At 42.7% G+C, this 19068-nt stretch overlaps 1 protein-coding gene across 3 annotated transcripts in view; it reads right to left on the bottom strand.

Annotated features, from left to right (window-relative positions):
* The window catches only part of CCDC180 (coiled-coil domain containing 180), a 67297-nt gene that overhangs the window by 28018 nt on the left and 20211 nt on the right, over nt 1–19068 (bottom strand). For all 3 annotated transcript variants that reach the window (XM_049116291.1, XM_049116292.1, XM_049116293.1), the window contains exons 15-25: nt 18632–18805; nt 17676–17791; nt 16223–16349; nt 14500–14539; nt 13842–14371; nt 12420–12649; nt 8590–8765; nt 6807–6987; nt 5713–5859; nt 4901–5045; nt 4613–4729 (exon numbers count right to left, since the gene is read on the bottom strand). In XM_049116291.1, the coding sequence (XP_048972248.1) occupies nt 4613–4729; nt 4901–5045; nt 5713–5859; nt 6807–6987; nt 8590–8765; nt 12420–12649; nt 13842–14371; nt 14500–14539; nt 16223–16349; nt 17676–17791; nt 18632–18805 (1983 nt within the window). The remainder of the gene's footprint in view (nt 1–4612; nt 4730–4900; nt 5046–5712; nt 5860–6806; nt 6988–8589; nt 8766–12419; nt 12650–13841; nt 14372–14499; nt 14540–16222; nt 16350–17675; nt 17792–18631; nt 18806–19068) is intronic.

Below are 19068 nucleotides of genomic sequence, written 5' to 3'. Positions count from 1 at the left end.
ATGAGCTGCCCCAGTAATTCCAGCTCTGGGAGATACCCTATGGACATATAATCAGAGTTTCCTATGCAAGGGTGTTTACAATGCCATTGGTATGATCATAAAAGAAATCCACCAAATGTTCTTCCAAAAAAAGAATGGATGAGTGAAAACGGCAACACACTCAGGAGAGGGAAGTTATCACAGCAGGGGTTTTGAAAGAATCTTTAAAGATTCTATAGCCTAAGAAACTGTATAAATAGCAAGAGGTCAGTTTTGTTCTTTGTGTATATATACATATACATGTACATGTATTATATTATATATAATGTGTACTATTTATGTGTATTATACACTTTATATATTATATAATATATATAAAATCTTTCCATATATATCCAAAAAAAGCTTAAAAATAAGTCAGTCATTCCTGGCTTTATTGAGAGACAATTGACATAACATTATGTAAGCTTAAGGCATACACGATGTGTTGATTTGATACACTTAGATATTGCAAAATAATTATCACTCTAGCATTAATTAGCACTCCAACCACATCAAGTAATTACTATTTCTTTTTTGTGATGAAAACATGCAAGATCTACTCTCATACCAACTTTCACGTATACCATATAATATTATTAACTATAAAGATTTTTTTTAATTTTTTTTATTTATTTATGATAGTCACACAGAGAGAGAGAGAGAGGCAGAGACACAGGCAGAGGGAGAAGCAGGCTCCATGCACCGGGAGCCCGACATGGGATTCGATCCCGGGTCTCCAGGATCGCGCCCTGGGCCAAAGGCAGGTGCTAAACCGCTGCGCCACCCAGGGATCCCAGTATTATTAACTATAATGCAATGCTGCATCTTAGATCCCTAGAACCTATTTGTCTTATAACTGGAAGTTTTTACCCACTGCCCCTTATCTCCACATTTCCCATACCACTCAGTCCCTAGTAACCACCATTCTACTCTCTGTTTCTATGAGTTTGGCTTTTTTAGATTCCACATATAAGTGAGATCATACAGTTTTTGTCTTTCTTTCTCTGACTTATTTCACTATGAATAATGCCCTCAAGGTCCATACATGTTATCACAAATGGTAGGATTTCCTTCCTTTTTGTGGTCAAATATATATCTTCTTTATCTGTTTGTCTGTTGACACTCTGCCTTTTTCTGCATCTGTTTCCACACCTTGGCTATTGTGAATAATGCTGCAGTGAAGCATTATTCAAGACCATATTTTCATTTCCTTTGAATATATACCTAAAAATGGGATTGCTAGAGCATATGGTGATTCTATTTTTAGTTTGTTGAGGAAACTCCATACTGTTGTCCACAGTGGCTGCACCACTCTGCACTCCCACCAAAAGTGCACAAGGTTTCTTTTTTCTCCACACCTTTGTAATCAGTTATTATCTCTTGTCATTTTGGTGGCAGCCATTGTAATAATTATGAGGTGATACCTCATTGTCATTGGTCTTTCCCTGATGATGAGTGATGTTGAACACCTTTTCATATACCTATTGGCTACTCATATGCCCTTTTTCGAAAAATGTCTAATCAGTTTCTCTGCCCATTTTCAAACCACATTGTTTGCTTCTTTTGCTCTTGAGTTATATGAGTTCTTTTTTTTAAGATTATTTATTTATTTATTCATGAGAGACAGAGAGAGGCAGAGACACAGGCAGAGGGAGAAGCAGGGTCCCTGTGGGGAGCCAGATGTGGAACTTGATCCCAGGACTCCAGGATCACACCCTGAGCCCAAGGCAGATGCTCAAACACTGAGCCACCCAGGTGAACCAGAGTTATATGAGTTCTTTATATATTTTGGATATTAACCACTTATAGGATACATTATTTGCAAATATTTTCTCCTATTCCATAGGTTACCTTTTCATTTTATTGTTTCTTTTGCTATGCAGAAGCTATTCAATGTGATGCAGTCCTACCTGCTAATTTTTGCTTCTGTTGCTTGTGCCTTTGGTGTCACATCCACAAAATCATTGCCAAGACTAATGTCAAGGAGTTTTTCCCCCATATTTTTTCCCAGAGTTTTATGATTTAGAGTCTTACGCTTAGGACTTTAATCCATTTTGGGTTAATTTTTGTGCATGGTATAAGGGGTTCAATTTCATTCTTCTGTAGTGTTTATGCAGTTTCCCAACACCATTTATTGAAGAGTATAGTACACTGAAATAAGGAATTGTGACGCTTTGCTCTACTTTCTCAGGAATGCTTTAGCTATTCATACTCTATCACTGTTACATACAAGTTTTAGGATGGATTTTCCTATTCCTGTGAAAATTCCACTGGGATTTCGTTTTTACTTGGCTTATACTTTTTTTTTTTGGTATTTTTTTTATTGGAGTTTGATTTGCCAACATATAGTATAACACCCAGTGCTCATCCCATCAAGTGCTCCCCCCAGTGCCCGTCACCCAGTCACTCCATTCCCCCGACCACTTCCCCTTCCACTACCCCTTGTTCGTTTTCCAGAGTTAGGAGTCTCTCATGCTTTGTCTCCCTCTCTGATATTTCCCATTCATTTTCTTTCCTTTCCCTTATCCACTGGGATTTTGACAGAGAATGCACTGAATCTATAGATAGGTTTGGGTAGTATGGATATTTTAATAATGTTAATTCTTCTGATCTATGAACATGGGATATCTTTCCATTTGTTTGTGTCTTCCTCAATTTCTTTCATCAAATTCTTGTAGTTTTCAGTGTATAGATCTTTCATTTCCTTTGTTACATTTATTCCCAAGTGTTTTATTGTTTTTGGTGGTATCGTGAATGAGATTGTTTTCTTTATTTCTTTTTTAGATATTTTTACTATTAGTATATACAAATACGACTGATCTCTTGATGTTGATTTTGTATCCTACAACTTTACTGAATTTGTTGATCAGCTCTAACAGTTTTTTGCTGGGTTTTCTATATATAAGATCATTTGTTCTGCAAACAAAGACATTCTTACTTCTTCCTTTTCTTTTTGGATGCCTTTTATTTCTTTTTCTTGCCTGATCATTTGGGTACTATGTTCCAGTACTATGTTGAATAGGTGTGGTGAGACAGAGTACCCTTGTCTTGTTCCTGATCTTAGAGGAAACACTTTGAACTATTCATTGTTGAGTATGATATTAGCTTGTCACATATGGCCTTTATTATACTTAGTGTGTTCCTCCTTTACCTAATTTGTTTAACATATTTATCAAGAAAAGATGTACATTGTCAAGTAGTTTTTTTTTGCATCTATTGTGATGATTAAATGATTTTTATCTTTCATTCTATTAATATGGTGTCACATTGATTGATTGTATATTTAGAACTATCCTTGCATCCTAGAGATAAATGACACTGGATCATGATGTATGATCCTTTTCATGTGCTGTTGAATTTGGTGTGCTAATTTTTCTTAAGGATTTTTGCATCTCTATCCATCAGGGACATTGGTCTGTAGTTTCCTTGTAATGTTCTTATCTCTCTTTGCTATCAGGGTAATTCTGGCTTTGTAAAATGAATTTGGGAGTATTGCCTCCTGTTCTATTTTTTGGAAGAGTTTGAGAAGAATTGGTGTTTTCTTTAAGTGTTTGGTAGAATTCACCCATGAAACCATTGGGTCCTAAGTTTTCTTTGTTGGGAAGTTTTTGATTACTGATTCAATCTCCTTACTTATTATTGGTCTGTTCATGATTTGTCATATTTGTTCATGATTCTGTCATATTTGTTCATGATTCTGTTTCTAGAACTTTTTCCATTTCTTATCCAATTTATTGATATATAATTAGTCATAGTAGGGGATCCCTGGGTGGCGCAGCGGTTTGGCGCCTGCCTTTGGCCCAGGGCGCGATCCTGGAGACCCAGGATCGAATCCCACGTCGGGCTCCCGGTGCATGGAGCCTGCTTCTCCCTCTGCCTATGTCTCTGCCTCTCTCTCTCTCTCTCTGTGACTATCATAAATAAATAAAATTAAAAAAAAACTTTAAAAAAAAATAATTAGTCATAGTAGGCTTAAAATTCTTGTAGTTCTGCATTATCATTTGCACTGTCTTCTCTTTCATTTCTGGTTTTATTCAAGTCCTTTCTCTTTTTTCTGTGTCTAGCTAAAGGTTTGTTGATTTTGTTTATCATTGAAAAACCATCTCTAGCTTCATTGATCCTTTCTATTGCTTTTCTGGTCTTTATTTCATTTATTTCTGATCTGATCTTTGTGATTTACTTCATTTTGCTAACTCCGGGTTTAATTTTTTTTTCAAATTCCTTAAGGTGTACAGTTAGGTCATTTATTTAAGATCATTGACCTCAGTTCACATTTTGACTTCACATTCGAGAGTTCTGTGTTCTTGTTCTAAGTCACTTAATTACTGTCTGCCTCAGTTTCTTTGTCTCTAAAATAGGGGGGGAAACAGTACTTGCTTCATATAGTTCTTGTGAGGACTAACATAGCTGATCAAAACAAGTCAGTTAGTAGGATGTATGGTACATAATAACTCAATGAATCCTAGAGGCTATAATGATTTAACATCTGTCTCCTGGCTGGAGTTCAAATCCCACGGGGCAGAGCCCACAGTTGTATTCCCAGCACTTGGGACAGTGCCTGGTATGCAGGTGAAGAATGAATCTGTCCTACCTCACACTTGATGTTCACTTGCAGATTTGTCAGCAACCGCTGGATTTTCTCTATGAAAACAAGATCCACAGATAGGTTATGGAATTTGCTTTCAAACTTGTTGATGATATCATTGGCCTGTGAAGAAATATAAAAAAGTAAAGGAGGGGGGTTTAATTTGGAACTTACAGACTTTGGAAACAGAGGGAGACAGGCTCAATTTTTTGGAATGGGGGCTTGGCAGGCCTGTCAGGCAATGAGCAAGGGTGTCTAGGACCTGGCTGGAGGTCAAGGGCAGGGCTCTCCCACCTGGTCCAGGTATTCATTTTCCATCTTCTCCATGTTGATCATGATTAAACTTTCAACAAACTCTATTCGGGAAGCTTCCTTCTCCAGTCGATGACACAGTGAGTCAATTTCTTCAGAAGAAAAGTTGCCTCCCTCAGAAAACAATCTGAAAATAGTTCAAGAGAAATAAAAGCCACTGATCAGACCTGAAACTTCCCACCCATCCCAAACACTGTGGTTGATAAAGTTTTAGATTAAAAGTATAAGATCATAGAAAAATGAATAGAGGTGGTTCAAAGATAGAAGCAATGAAATAACCCAAATATCCTTTAAGGGATGAACAGAGAAACAACATGTGGTATATACACACAATGGAGTAGTATTCAGCTTTAAGAAGGAATGAAATTCTGACACATGCCACATGATGAGTGTTGATGACATTAAGTGAAATAAGCCAGACACACAAAAGGACAAATACTGTATGATTTCATTTATATGAGGCACCTACAGTAGTCAAATTCATAGAGACAAAAAAAAAAAAAAAAAAGGAATTCTGCTGCCAAGGGCTGGCAGAAGAGAATGGGAGTTAGTGTTTAATGCATTCAGAGTTTGAGTTTATGAAGATGAAAAATGTTGGAGATGGATGGTGTTGATGGTTGCACAACAGTGTGAATGAACTTAGTGCCACTGAACTAACTGCACACATGAAAAACAGATGAATGGATAATTTTATGTCCTATATTTTGTCATAATAAAAAAATTAAAGGGGGAAATGACCACTTCTCAACAGAGAAAGCCCAGTGCCCACAGAGGCCCCCGATGCTGGCTCCCACCTGCAGTGCTTGATGAACTCAATGTTGGTTAAGCAAAGCTTGCCCAGGCTCTCCTCCAAGTACTGGCGGAAGCTGCGCAGGGACACTTGGATGACATCCACATAGCTAAGCAGCTCCTGATGCAGTGTGCTGCTCAGAGTAACCAGCCTAGAGGACACAGGAGGCCAGGGTGGTGGTGACCCAGGGATGGAAGGGCACCCTGGGGGCCACTCGAGCTCCACTGCTGTGCCCAGCTGTGGGGCCACCACAACCACAGCCATGTTCCTCTCAGTAGAAAAAGAGGCTAAAAGGAAGTTCAAAATGCCAGTGTGTGCAGGACACAGCACAGGACTCTCAGTGTGCTGTATCAGAGGACATCTGTCTCCTCTCTCTGGCCCTTGCCGCCAAATTACTAAAGGAATCCCCAGTTCCTACTGGATCTTTGCCCTTCCTGCAGTGCTCACTCTCTCTAGCTCACAGCAATGTGGCTCCTGTGGCTGGTGCTCTCCTAGAGGAGCACCCTGCAGGTTTCCTCTTCACCTTTAAGTCCACCCTAACCAGCTGCCTATTGTGTCTGACTGCTCCTGTGAGGGTCCCTCATGTTACCTGACTGAGGTCTCCCTGAGTTCACCAGAGCCTCCATCTCAATTCCCCGAATGGTCTCCTTGGAAGCCCTTGCTCTGCTGTGAGCACATCCCCACCCCAAGCTGGGTCAGTGCTCCTTCCCGAGGGGAAAACTCTGTCTCCTCTTTACCTTCCTCCATCCCAGGCCAGGGGGCCCTCCTGCAGGAAGCTCTTCCTGATTTCCCTTGAAGGAAGTGGTTTCTCCCAGCATGGACATTTCGGGGCTGGTTAGTAACATCCCTGCACCCTGACCACATGCACCCTTTTCTGTCCCTGCCTGCTCACCCAGCCCCCAACCCCCAGCCCCCAGCCCGACGTTCACACAGTTGGACTCTTACTTGTGTGAAGAGGTGAGCTGAAAAGAGGAGGTTGCTATAGGGCCTAGACAACTGACCCTTATCCACCAGGGAGGGACCACTCCTTTGAGAGCAGCTAAAGGCTGGCATCTCGTGTCTGGGATTCTAGGCCCGCAAGACTTCCAGGGCCCTCACCTCTGGCTCTTCGTGGCGTTCAAGAAGATGTGCTCCATGTCGTAAATCTTGCGGCGGAAGTTTTTGCTCTTTATGTTCTGCTCCTCTTGGAATTGGAAGAACATCAGCCTTTCCTTCCTTAGCGTCTCGGTCACCCCAGCACAGTGGCTGTCCAGCCGCTCTTGATGGAGCAAGAGCTCAGCTGAAAAAGGATGAGGGGGAGCTGAGGCCCTCCAGGATCTCAAGTCACCTCAGGACGTTCCTCTCCTGGATGGTGACCATCACCCTCGGTGTGGCTTGGGAATGGGTGCAGATCTGAGAAAGGCCATCTGAGACTGCCCCAGTGTCTCTAACTGGAAAGGAGGCTGTCCAGGCTGTAAGTGGGAGGTTGCTGCTTGCAAAGACACCCAGGAGCAGGTGGATGGGTGGAGGGTGTTGGGAAGGGTGGGGAGCCTGGTGAGAGAGTCTGGAGAAAACAAACAGCACAAGGCTGGGCAGTCGGAGTTTGTTCCTTTCTACCAGTGGCTACTCTTTCAGGGAAGCTTGAATTCCATAGGACTTCTAGGGTGGGCTAAACAGAACCAGGATTTAGTTTCAAGGGCTCCATCGTAGGCCTTTCGAGCTGCAGACAGCCTCAGGTCAGCCCACCCCATCTTCCTGCTGCCAGGAAGGGAAAGTGCTGTCATCCCGCTCTGCCAAAAAGGAGTGCAGGGACTCTGGGACCTTGTTTCTCTGACCTTGATCTCTGCATCCTGCACCGGGGCAGGGAGCCACGGAAGGGGCAGGAAGACAGTCTTCACGAAGTGTCTCAATTTATACTTATATTTAATGAACACATTTTCCAGATGAACACAATGAGGTTCCAAAGGCAGGGCAGCCCGGGTGGCTCAGCGGTTTAGTGCTGCTTTCAGCCCAGGGCGTGATCCTGGAGACCCAGGATCGAGTCCCACTGGGCTCCCTGCAGGGAGCCTGCTTCTCCTTCTGCCTGTGTCTGTGCCTCTCTCTCTCTCTCTCTCTCTCTCTGTCTCTCTCTGTCTCTCATGAATAAATAAATAAAATCTTTAAAAACAAAACAAAGTCAAGCAGGGTTCCCAAGGCCCCAAGCAGGGGGACTCCGGGCTGGGCTGGCTGATTCCATAACTCAACTGTCACTGCTCCAGACAGGAGGAGTTTGGTTGGGACCATGTGAGGTCACTCTGGAAGCTCAAAGGGTCATGAAGAAACTTGAAGTGTGACACAAGTGAAAACCCAAAACAGTCATTGAGGATCCAACTAAAAATATGTTACCCACTAATGGAGCCCTGTGCCTAAGAGCAAGATGGCACCTCTTTTTAAGTTATAAAATTATAAGCTTAAATTAATGGGTACCAGTTGCTTAGGATTCCTCACTGTACCCTTTCAGGGACAGTTAATTACCCCCAGAAATATCCTCTTCTGCAAGGGAAGGAGGGATCAGAGAGGTCAGGTAACTTGTCCAGAGTCACACAGCTAGAGAGGCTGAGCCTGGTGGCTCTGATTCGTGAGCTCAGGTTTGCCCCTAGAGCATCTGAATGCAGGTGTATATCTGATCTGATAGGTGTGTGAACAGATTATCTATTCACGCTGCTAAAATAGGACAATACTCTTCATTTTGGCATCTAAATCCTTGTTTAAAAAAAATTTTTTTTTAAATCTCAAATGCGGGTTCTAAGAACTGTCTTCTCTGCCAGTCTGGAGGTGAAACCCTCACAGAGGGGCACCTACTGAATGCAGAACTGACACCAGCTGTCTGGGACAGGGTGGTCTTCCCAAGCAGGGTCCGTACCTGCCCTGACATTATGGATGTCTTTTTCAATGCGCTCAGCTCTTAGCTCATGTAGGTGCAGACGCAGCTCCAATTCTGAATCAAGTTCATCAATCTTGGTGGCCGCAGTGACCCGGGTTTTGAGGACACATTGGTCAAACCACTTCTCTAGGTGCTCAAAAAAGCCAGTTCGAAGCCTGAGGAAGATACCAGTGACAGTCAGCTCTGCCAGTGGCAGTGACCAGGGAGAGAGCTTTCCATATCGATACATAAAGTGCTTCCCCCTATCACTTCTTCCTTTTTTTTCCCCCCACTGTATTATATTCCTTTGTCTGGATGGACCACCATTAATTTAACCAGACTCAGCCAAAGGACATTAGATGGTTTCTAACCATTTGTTCTTCAAAAAAGGCTACAGTGAATAACCTTGTGCGTAAGTCAAGTGTAGATGCGTTTCTACAGGATATATTCCCTGAACTGGAATTGCTGAATCAAAGGCTAAAATACATCTGTGGTTCTTAAAGATATGGCTTAACTACTTTCATGGCAAGGCACCCAGAACTGCCATCAACAATGAATAATAATTTCCCTTTCTCCACAGCCTTGGAGTGAATTGCCATACTTTTGAATTTGACAATTTCATCATGTTATGATTGAAACTGAACATACTGGCATCTGTTTAAGACTATTTAATTTCTTTTTCTACATACTATTCATGAATATCCTTTGCCCATTTTTTCTCTGTTGTGTAGATGCTGTTTTTCTTACCAATCTCTTTATATGGGCACTCCTTATATATTGGGAACATGAGATTATTTGACTATGATGTGAGTTGCAAATATTTTTCCCAACTTACCACTTCTTCCTTTTCAAAATTTATGTTATTATTAAGATGCCCATGTATTGTTAAGGTGTTGGTTGTCCCCAAATTTATCTATAGATTCAATGCAATAAAATTTATCTATACATTCAATTCAATCAGGGTGCCTGGGAGGGGCTCAGTCGGTTAAGCATCTGACTCTTGGTTTCAGCTCAGGTTATGATCTCAGGGTTGTGAGATCAAGCCTCATGTCAGGCCCCATGCTCGGCGGGGAGTCTGCTTGAAAATTCTCTTCCTCTGTCCCTACCCCCCACCCTTGCGTGCACACACTCTCCTCTCTAAAATAAACAAGTAAATCTTTAAAAAAAAAAAAAAGAAATAAAAATAAAAAGCATAGCAGATGTCTTCCTCTAGAAACTGATAAGCTGATCTCAAGTTTATGTAGAAATGCAAATGGCCAAGGAGAAGAAGACCAAAGCTGGAGAACTTACACTACCAGATATTGACTTAGTATACAACTACAGGAACCAGGCAGGGTGAGGTGAGGGTGATGTGTCAGAGACACAGAGAGATAGAAAGGAAGTCTGGCAGAGCAGTGGGGAGACTCCAGCCTTCTGGAGTCAAGTGATTATACACATGGAAAGACATGAATCTGACTCCTATCTCGCACATAAACAAAATCAATTACAGGTAGATTATACATCTCCATGTGGAGCCTCGGTGTCCAACGAAAGATGAATGGATAAAGAAGATATGGTTTATGTATACAATGGAATATTACTCAGCTATTAGAAATGACAAATACCACCATTTGCTTCAACGTGGATGGAACTGGAGGGTATTATGCTGAGTGAAGTAAGTCAGTCGGAGAAGGACAAACATTATATGTTCTCATTCATTTGGGGAATATAAATAATAGTGAAAGGGAATATAAGGGAAGGGAGAAGAAATGTGTGGGAAATATCAGAAAGGGAGACAGAACGTAAAGACTCCTAACTCTGGGAAACGAACTAGGGGTGGTAGAAGGGGAGGAGGGCGGGGGGTGGGAGTGAATGGGTGACGGGCACTGGGTGTTATTCTGTATGTTAGTAAATTGAACACCAATAAAAAATAAATTAAAAATAAATAAATAAATAAAAATAAAATAAAATGATAACATTTGTAGTAAATAGGAGGATATTTTCAGGGCCTTGGGGCAAGCACAGATTTCTCAGATAAGACAGGAAGTACATTAACCTTAATGAAAAAAATTGATGAATAGGATCTTATTGCAAATAAGAATTTCTCTTCATCAAAAGATTCCTTTAGGAGAGAAAAAAAAGGCAAGCACAGAGAGGGATAACCATTTGCCATGTATTAACCTGAAAACTCTTTGGTACTATTTTTGGTTGTATCTTCTCAAGAGGGACACACATAGAATCCTATGTCCCAACAATTCCACTCTCAGTTATGTATCTAACAGAAATGGAGACATATGTTCACCAAAAGACTTGCGCAAGAATGCTCAGAGCAGCACTGTTCCATTCCCCAAAGAAAAACAACTCAACTATGCATCAGCAGTAGAATGGATAAAGAAAATGGATTATGTATTTTTATAATGGAATACTACACAGAAATAAAAATGAGATAAGACCACATTCAAAAATACATACGAATCTTGCAAACATAATGAAAGGATTCCAACATAAAAGAGTATGTTTTCTATGCTTCCATCTAAATAAAGTTCAAAAACAAGCAAAACTAATTCAGAAGTTAGAATATTGGCTATCTTTGAGGAGGAGAGGGAAATGACTTGAAATGAATACATGAGGGAGAGTTGGTAATGTTCTATTTTGAGGGAAGTACTGGTTACCAGGTGTGTTCCCTTTGGGTAATTCATTGAGCTATACATTCATGATTTTCATACTTTTCAGTATTGTATCCTTCAACATGCAAATCAAATCAGTTTAACACAGAACTGTTTTTCTGGTTAATCCCAAGGCCAGATGGCATAAATGTTTGGCTCAAGACTCTGGAATCACATGGTCTAGATTTACATCCTAGATCCAACCACTTCCTATCTCAGAGATCTTATCAAAATAGCTAACTCCCTGAGCTTCAGTTTCTTTGTCCATAACATAGGCTAATTATAGTACCCCTTTCATAGTTATTGAGAGTATCAAATCCTCTCAATAAATATTAGCTCTTGTGGTGGCCCTTGCTTTTATTCTTTAAGGAGAAGACAGGCAATGGCCTGTGACAGATGAAGGAGAAAGGATGAGTTTCAAGTCAAGAGACATTTTCAAGGTGAGATGATGCTGAGGTGAAAGAGAAGAGTTCCAAAAGCCTGACTTAACTCCTTCTACTCCCTGCCCATGTCTATACAGAGGAGGTAGACTAATCAGGTGATCTCTAGCTGGTGAGTCCTAGCTATGACATTGTAGAGTCAGAGTGCAATGGAAATGCTATCTGAAGCCAATTGCAAATTTCCACATTGGGTCCAAATTCTAACACAGAGGCCCAGAAAATTGGGGGTTAGGGGAGGTAAATTCTCAGTGGCAGAATTATGGGTCATTTTTATATTTTTCATTATACTTTTTTCAATTTTCTAATTTTCTGCAATTATAGTGTCATATAATCAGAGCTAAATACCATATTGATATATACTCATATATACTCAAGAGGGAGGGAAAGAAAAAGAAAGAAAGAAAGAAAGAAAGAAAGAAAGAAAGAAAGAAAGAAAGAAAGAAAGAAGAAAGAAAGAAATGGAAAGATTACACATGTTCTAATATCTTGCAGGAAAACACTATTTCCTACATACAAGGCCCAGGCCAGCAAGGCATCCTGGGACAGATGAAGGGGGTCACTCTCACAGAAGATATCTGTGTCTACAAATAATTCCTGGAAATTTACTTTTTATTGTTTCTCATCTCAACCCTCAGTTACCTACAAATTTTCTTTTTCCAGCTAAAACTAGGCCAATCTTTTGTTGTAATACCTCACCTGGTTAACAAAACTTAGGAGAATGAGAATAAAGGGGGTTTTTACTCACTGTCTCTTAATTTGTAAAACTAGTCTGGGTGGAATTATCACTTGTTCTAGGAAGTTGGCATTGGACATGTCATTGATGAGAATGGTAGAAAGGTTGGAATGGGACCACTTGCAACTCTCTTCTTCTTGTTCCAGGGTTAGGAAGACAAAATAAGTGTGTCCGCTGGAGGTAGTGAAGGACTCCATGTCCTCATGGGAGATCTCCCCCAGACTCTCTTCCCGGGCTTCAGCCTATGCAGAAGAGAAGATTTTAGACTTTATGTCATCAAACAGACCTGGGGATCCAACCATAGGATCTTGAATATCAAGGTTGTAAACCTGTGGGCTGAATTTTGCCTGTAATTATTTTTTGCCCAATATAATGCTTTCAAAATTGGGAAATTCTACAAATAATTTGGATTTCTGATTTCTCTTAGAAATCAGAAAATTTGTCAATTCTGAGTCTCCATTCCCACATGGTATTATTGGTTGGAGCTGAGTAATGACTGCACAGTTGCCTTAGACTGAATGTTGGGTGTTCTCTGAAATTCAATGTGTTGGTATTTGGAGGTGGATTTTTAGGAGGTGATTAGGTCAGGAAGACAGAGTTCTCATGAATGGGATTAATGCCCTTATAAAAGAGTTGGTTCTTTCCACCATATGAAGACACAGTGAGAAGATGGCTGTATATAAACCAGGAAGTGGGCCCTCACCACTCACCAAAACTGCTGGCACCTTGATCTTAGACTTCCCAGCCTTCGGAACTGTGAGAAATTTGTTGTTCATAAACTGCCCAATCTGTGATATTCTGTTATAGCAGCTCCAACAGACTAAGACAATAGTCTTATTTTATACTTGGTCTCCAGACCTTTTTTCTATTACATGCCTATGGGCATTTGAAATAGGGATCCCTGCTCAAAAACAAGTCTCCTATGCTACTTCTTTTACAGCAAGATAGGAAGAGAGTCTTGCAACTTCATGATTATGGGAATCCAAGTTACTGTTCTGTGAGTTGGAATGTGTTTGGAGGACAAGATTTAATAATGAGAGTAACTTCCCTGCACTCCAAGGAGACCTCTGTCTGCCAACTTGGATATGGATCTTTTGTGCTACACAGGAGAATGGGAAGAGAGAAAGAATAGAGAGGTTAAGTTGGTCTATATAGGAAAGAGGAGCTCGGAAAGAGATGACTAGGGAAGGACAAGGAAAGCAATACAGTTAAGGGGTGACTTCAGAGTAGATTGCAGGATAAGATGTTAGGAGAAGAAAGTAAATTTTAAAAAGCTTTGTTGTGAGATAAGAATTGGATTCTTGTGGACAAAATAAAAGACGTGCATACATTTATAAATCCCCGTGAAGACTGCACTGTCGGGGACCCCAGCTTGGGATATGCAGAGCCTAGCACGCTTTCCCCATACCAAGAATGAATACATTGCTGGCCTACCTCATCCATGGATAAACTCTCATGTTCTTCTTCCTCCTCCTCCTCCCTTTGCTTCTCTTCCTCTTCATGCTTCTCCTCTTCCTCTTCCTCCTCTTTCTTCTCCGCTTCCTTCTCCTCCTCCTTCTCCTTCTTTTTCTTCTTCTCACTCTCCTTCAACTTTTCTTTCTCTTCCTCCTTGTCCTCCTCCTTTTTCTCCTCCTCCTCTATCTCTTCTTCTTGAACCATCACATTTTCCCGGTTTGGGGATGGTTTTAAGGAGCTGTCTCGTTCAACTTGCATTTTTTCTGATTCCTGGACAGATTCCTCACTGAACTCATCCATCTTGTCACTCAGTACAGATTGTTCCTGCTGGCTTACTACCATCTCTTCAGTTAAGGAAGACTCCATTTCTTGATCTTCTTCCATCGCTTCTGCTGACCTGGAGGAACTTGTCTCTCTTTCACTTTCTTCACTTTTACTCATTTCCACTTTAGCCCTCTGTTTGCACCTCAGTTTTCTCATACTGTCCTGGGAGTGCTTTTCGTGTGCTTCTGTGATGACCAATCCCAAAGCACAAGGAAAAACAGGTTACTAAGGTGGCCTGGATTGGGCCCACCCAGCCCATAAATGTACAAGAGTGAAGTCAGAGAGGATCAGAATTGAATTATAATGGTGTTACCTGGTTCCCTGCATTTGAAAATGACTTTCCCCTCCAAGGTCTACAAGGAAAAAACACAGGACACTGAGTGAGCAGCACTGCCTTTTTCCAGAGTGCTACTTCAGACATCGTTTTTCATTTAAGTAAAATGGCCGACACATCCCCTTTAACATCTGATGCAAGCCTTGACTTTTTATTGTTTCTCATCTCAACCTGCTTCTTACTCCTTATTTCATTGTGGTCATCAGAGTGTTCCCAAACCAGGGAATCAGTTTTCCTTAATCCCAGGCAGGCTAGCAAGACTTTTTATCACACAATAGGCATTAGTAAATAAACTCTCATTTTGTAGTGATGTGAGACAAAGAGCAAGAAAGTATAAATTGGTGGATGTAGAAAAAGGGGCAGGAATCTGCTGCTCTTGGTGCTGGATGTGAACATACAGAATGAACATGATTTATGTGACCTGAGAGCCCCTTCATTAACCCTACAAATTCCCGGTTTCACAGACTCTAGATGAATTCATGAATATACTGTGTCATGGATAACAGTGTGGGCTCTAGGTCTGGATTTGAATCCCAGCTCCATGACCTTGGCCAAGCTCCTTAAGCTCTATAGGACTCAGTCTCCTCACTATGACACGGAGATCATAATAGCACCTGAATTTGATTGAACCCAGGCAACCAGACCGATCTCAAGGTGCAACTGGTGATTTCACTCTCCTATAGCTTGAGCTCGACCTCAACCTACATACCAGAGAAAGCATTTATTAACAATTGAAATAAAGGTTCCTCCTCTCTGGAGGGGGTTCTCTGAGGAGCTGGCAACCCTGTATATATGAGAAAGTCTCAGCTAGGTTCAGTAATAACCACAAGTATTGTTGGGTCTGGCCATGTAGGACTCTGGCTGGCTGTGTGGGAAAGGGACAAACTCTAGGAGTGTCAGATCAGGACATTCCAGCTATGCATGCATTTACCCAGGGAATAGTCACTGTGTCTGAACCACGTGCAAGATGCTGTGCGAAGGGCAACTGAAGCTGAATCAGAATTAGTGACCATATACCTGCCCTTCAGGAAACACCTACTCTGGATGTTCTGAACTCTGGTATTTGTCAGCAACCACCATACAAGCACATCCAGAGACAAGAGAGGGGTCAGGGGGTGAGGGAAGTGAGTGGCCGGGACACTTGCCACTGGTAGTAGAAGGCTGGCTGGGTCTGGGATGTGTGGATGCCAGCAGAGGAGCAGGGTGAGGGAGGCCGGGGGAGCAGGGCGAGGGGGCATATGCAGGAAGAGTGGAGAGTTGGCTGAAGCAGGAAGGGTCCAGGTGGAGAGAACCAGACGTGGGGGCCTCTGTGCTCATCTAGGACTGGAAGTTGGACTTGGCAGGGGCTGCAGAGTTGGTGAGGGACTTTTGAGCCAGAGAGAGGGCACGGCAGAGTGGTGGTAGGAGGGTAATGGGGTAGTTAGTGGTGAGGAGGATGAATGGAACTCAGAGTTTTAGAAAATAGTCTTTCCATCATAATTCCAGACAAACCTGAGTTCTGAGCCTTTCATCCTCTTTTAATCTAAGAAAGAAATGGTCTCTTTTAGAGATACCTTCTGCTTCTTACTCCTTAATGCCTGACAGATTCAAACTCGGTAGGGGTTAATGAAGGTGTGAAAAGTTAAGGCAGATCAAAACTAGAAGATATCCTTTCCCCTTTGCTTCTTGGTGAGTGGCTGGGTATTTGCACCCCTGTCCATACCTGTTCAAAGATCTCACGGACATAGAAGTGTTGGCTAAGGGTGGAGCTGTAAGAGTTCAGTTCTTTCAGTATGGTCACTGGGTACTCCATCACTTCCTTTATCAGGAGCTTGTGGAAACACTCATACCTGGGAGGGAGGGAGACAAGACCACTGCCTAAGGGGCGGCTCTACCGAGTGTGGGAGACCCCAACCAAGAGTCGCACCCCAGGACACACCAAGATGGGCTGGAAGCCCACCTAGGTTATTCTGCACAGAGCCACTGCACATGCTTCCTTTCACTCTGGTAATCCTTGGTTTTGCTATTTTTCTGATCACACAAGGAATACATACTCTTTTGTAGAACATTCATAAAATGTGCACAGGAGAGTTCTCTATTGTAACATGGGTTCCCGTTTCCTGTCCACTGTCCCAACACAGTCTTTGAACTTTACCTACATCATCCATTCAAACCCTCCTGTGCCCCAGGGATCAGACTTTGTTTCCCAGGTAAGGAGACAAGGCTGGGGGTAGGGAGGTGACTTATTTGTCTCAAGATACACTTCTGAAACTAAGTGCTGCAACCATTTGGCAGTGTGGCTTCATTTCTATGAATGGTCTCTATAGAATTCATTGTATAAAGGCACAAAGATACACGACAGTTCACAGAGAAGTGTTTTTAATATTGAGAAACTGGAACCAATCTTAAAAAGCTAATCTATTGGGGGATGATTAGACCATTATGAAGCACCTGTACTGATTAATTCTACATGGTCATTAGAAAATGGACATCTACCTGCAGTTACAGATCTACTTGCATGGCATGATCCAATTTTTATTTTAAAAACACTGTATATCAGGCAGGCCAGGTGGCTCAGTGGTTTGGCGCCGCCTTCAGCCCAGGGCGTAATCCTGGAGACCTGGGATTGAGTCCCACGTCAGGCTCCCTGCATGGAGCCTGCTTCTCTCTCTGCCTGTGTCTCTGCCTCTCTCTCTCTCTCTCCCCCTCTCTCAAGAATGGATAAATAAAATCTTAAAATAAATAAATAAATAATTAATTAAAATACTGTATATCTATTTATATCCACATAAATGTACATACCCACGAAAAGGAAGAGGTGGGCAGGAATGAGGGGGAAAGTTCTACATGTTTGTGTCAGTTAACTTTTTTTTCTTTAACAAAGAGCACAAATGTTTTAAAATTTGAAAAGGGAGTGAGAGGGCCCATGCTCTTGACCTTTAAACTACATGGCCTTGAAATCTCCCTCCATAAATTTTTCCGATCAGAATTCTCCCTGGAAGCTTCTGTGTTGGCTGAGAGCAGAGCTGCAAAGGACCACGAGGATATCTCCAAAGTTAGATGCAACATTTTCATCATGAGCTTGCTGAGCACACCCTGGGCTCCTAAGCAGACGGCCTCAGCTCTTGAATATGTATGTCAGGCCATTCCCTTCTTTCAGGATCTGGTCTGCCTACCTGAATTTCATATTCTTCAAAAAATCTTTGGCTTTTTCCAGGTGAATCTTCAATGTTTCCTCATGGCTTTGCTGCCTCAGTTGGTCCAAGAGCTTATCAAGGCGGGCCTCCTGGGCCTGGCAGCAGCATCCAAAATAGGAGGAAGAAGCAGACATGAATTACCAAAACTCAAAACTCACAGAGTGCATGTGAGTGACATGCAGAGACCCTGACACCCGAGCTGAGGTGCGGGTACCTCAGGACTTTCTCCTCCACAAAGGGGCGCCAAATATGTCACTATGCTTACCCTCAATGCTCCAGGCTCTTCTCTGTTGATAATGTTCTGCTCTGTCTACTTTACATCCCTGGAGACCCAGCTCAGATGGGACTCCTCAGGGACATGTCCCTTACACATGTCCCACCTGGGCAGGCCCATGCTACACCTTCCCATGGCACCCGCCCCTTGCTCTCCTTGACATCAATTGTATTTGAGATCAGATGCTGGGTGTGGCTCTCCACTCCCTAGACTGTGTGAAGGCAGGTAGGGTGGGGGCCCAGCGCATCTCCTGTGGGCACAGGGTGACTGCCAGAGGTAGATGCTCCGCACTTCCCCCCACCCAGTCTGTCTGTCTCTCATGCACACTCTCTAACAGACACATTTGGGTCCAAGGACCCATCACTAGCTCACATCTGACTGACAGATTTCTTCTACTCCCATCCAGGCCTATGGGGAAGGTGAGCCTCAATTTCTCTATTTGTGTTTTATAGCTAAGGTTTCACATTTGAGTGTAAGATAAGTCTGGGGTTAATTTTTAGCTATACTGTGAAGTAAATATGGTGGGAACTTTTTTTCTTTTTTCATCTGAATGCTGGCTGAGGTTACCTGCCACCAAGCAGAGCCATTGGGCAGCTGACAGTCTGGGTGTGGCCCTTGCCTCATGCCCTGCAGAGGCTCCCCTGGGCCCTAGGAGCCACACCTGTTCCTCTAGGCTGTGTTTCTGTCGCTGCAGTTCCATCCTCTTCTCGAGCTCCAGGTCCTGCACCGACAGCATGTTCTGATGTGCCTCCCACAGCTGCACAGCCTCTTGGAAGTAGTTGAAGAGATCTGAGCTCTGCCATTCTGTCTGCTTTGCCAGACCCTCGAAGGATTTCTGCAGTGGCAGGACCCAGAGAAGGGGCCTTGAAAGCCAACTGGCCCAGGATGAGGAGAAGCCCCCCCACCCAGGGCTCCCTTGCCAGCCAGTGGAGGCCCCACATCTCCAAGGACTGGTCATCACTGCCCGGGCACCATCCCTCAAGGCCATCTTCCTGGGTCACACATTGGCTCCTAGCCCTCCCTCCTCTGCTGACCCCGAATCCCCATCTCTAGACCTGTCCCATATTCATTGAGGTCACTCATGGGAAGAAGGGAAAG

The sequence above is a fragment of the Canis lupus genome, chromosome 11, assembly GCF_003254725.2.
Source record: "Canis lupus dingo isolate Sandy chromosome 11, ASM325472v2, whole genome shotgun sequence".
Lineage (NCBI taxonomy): Eukaryota > Metazoa > Chordata > Mammalia > Carnivora > Canidae > Canis > Canis lupus.
This window is presented reverse-complemented; position numbering and strand designations above follow the sequence as displayed.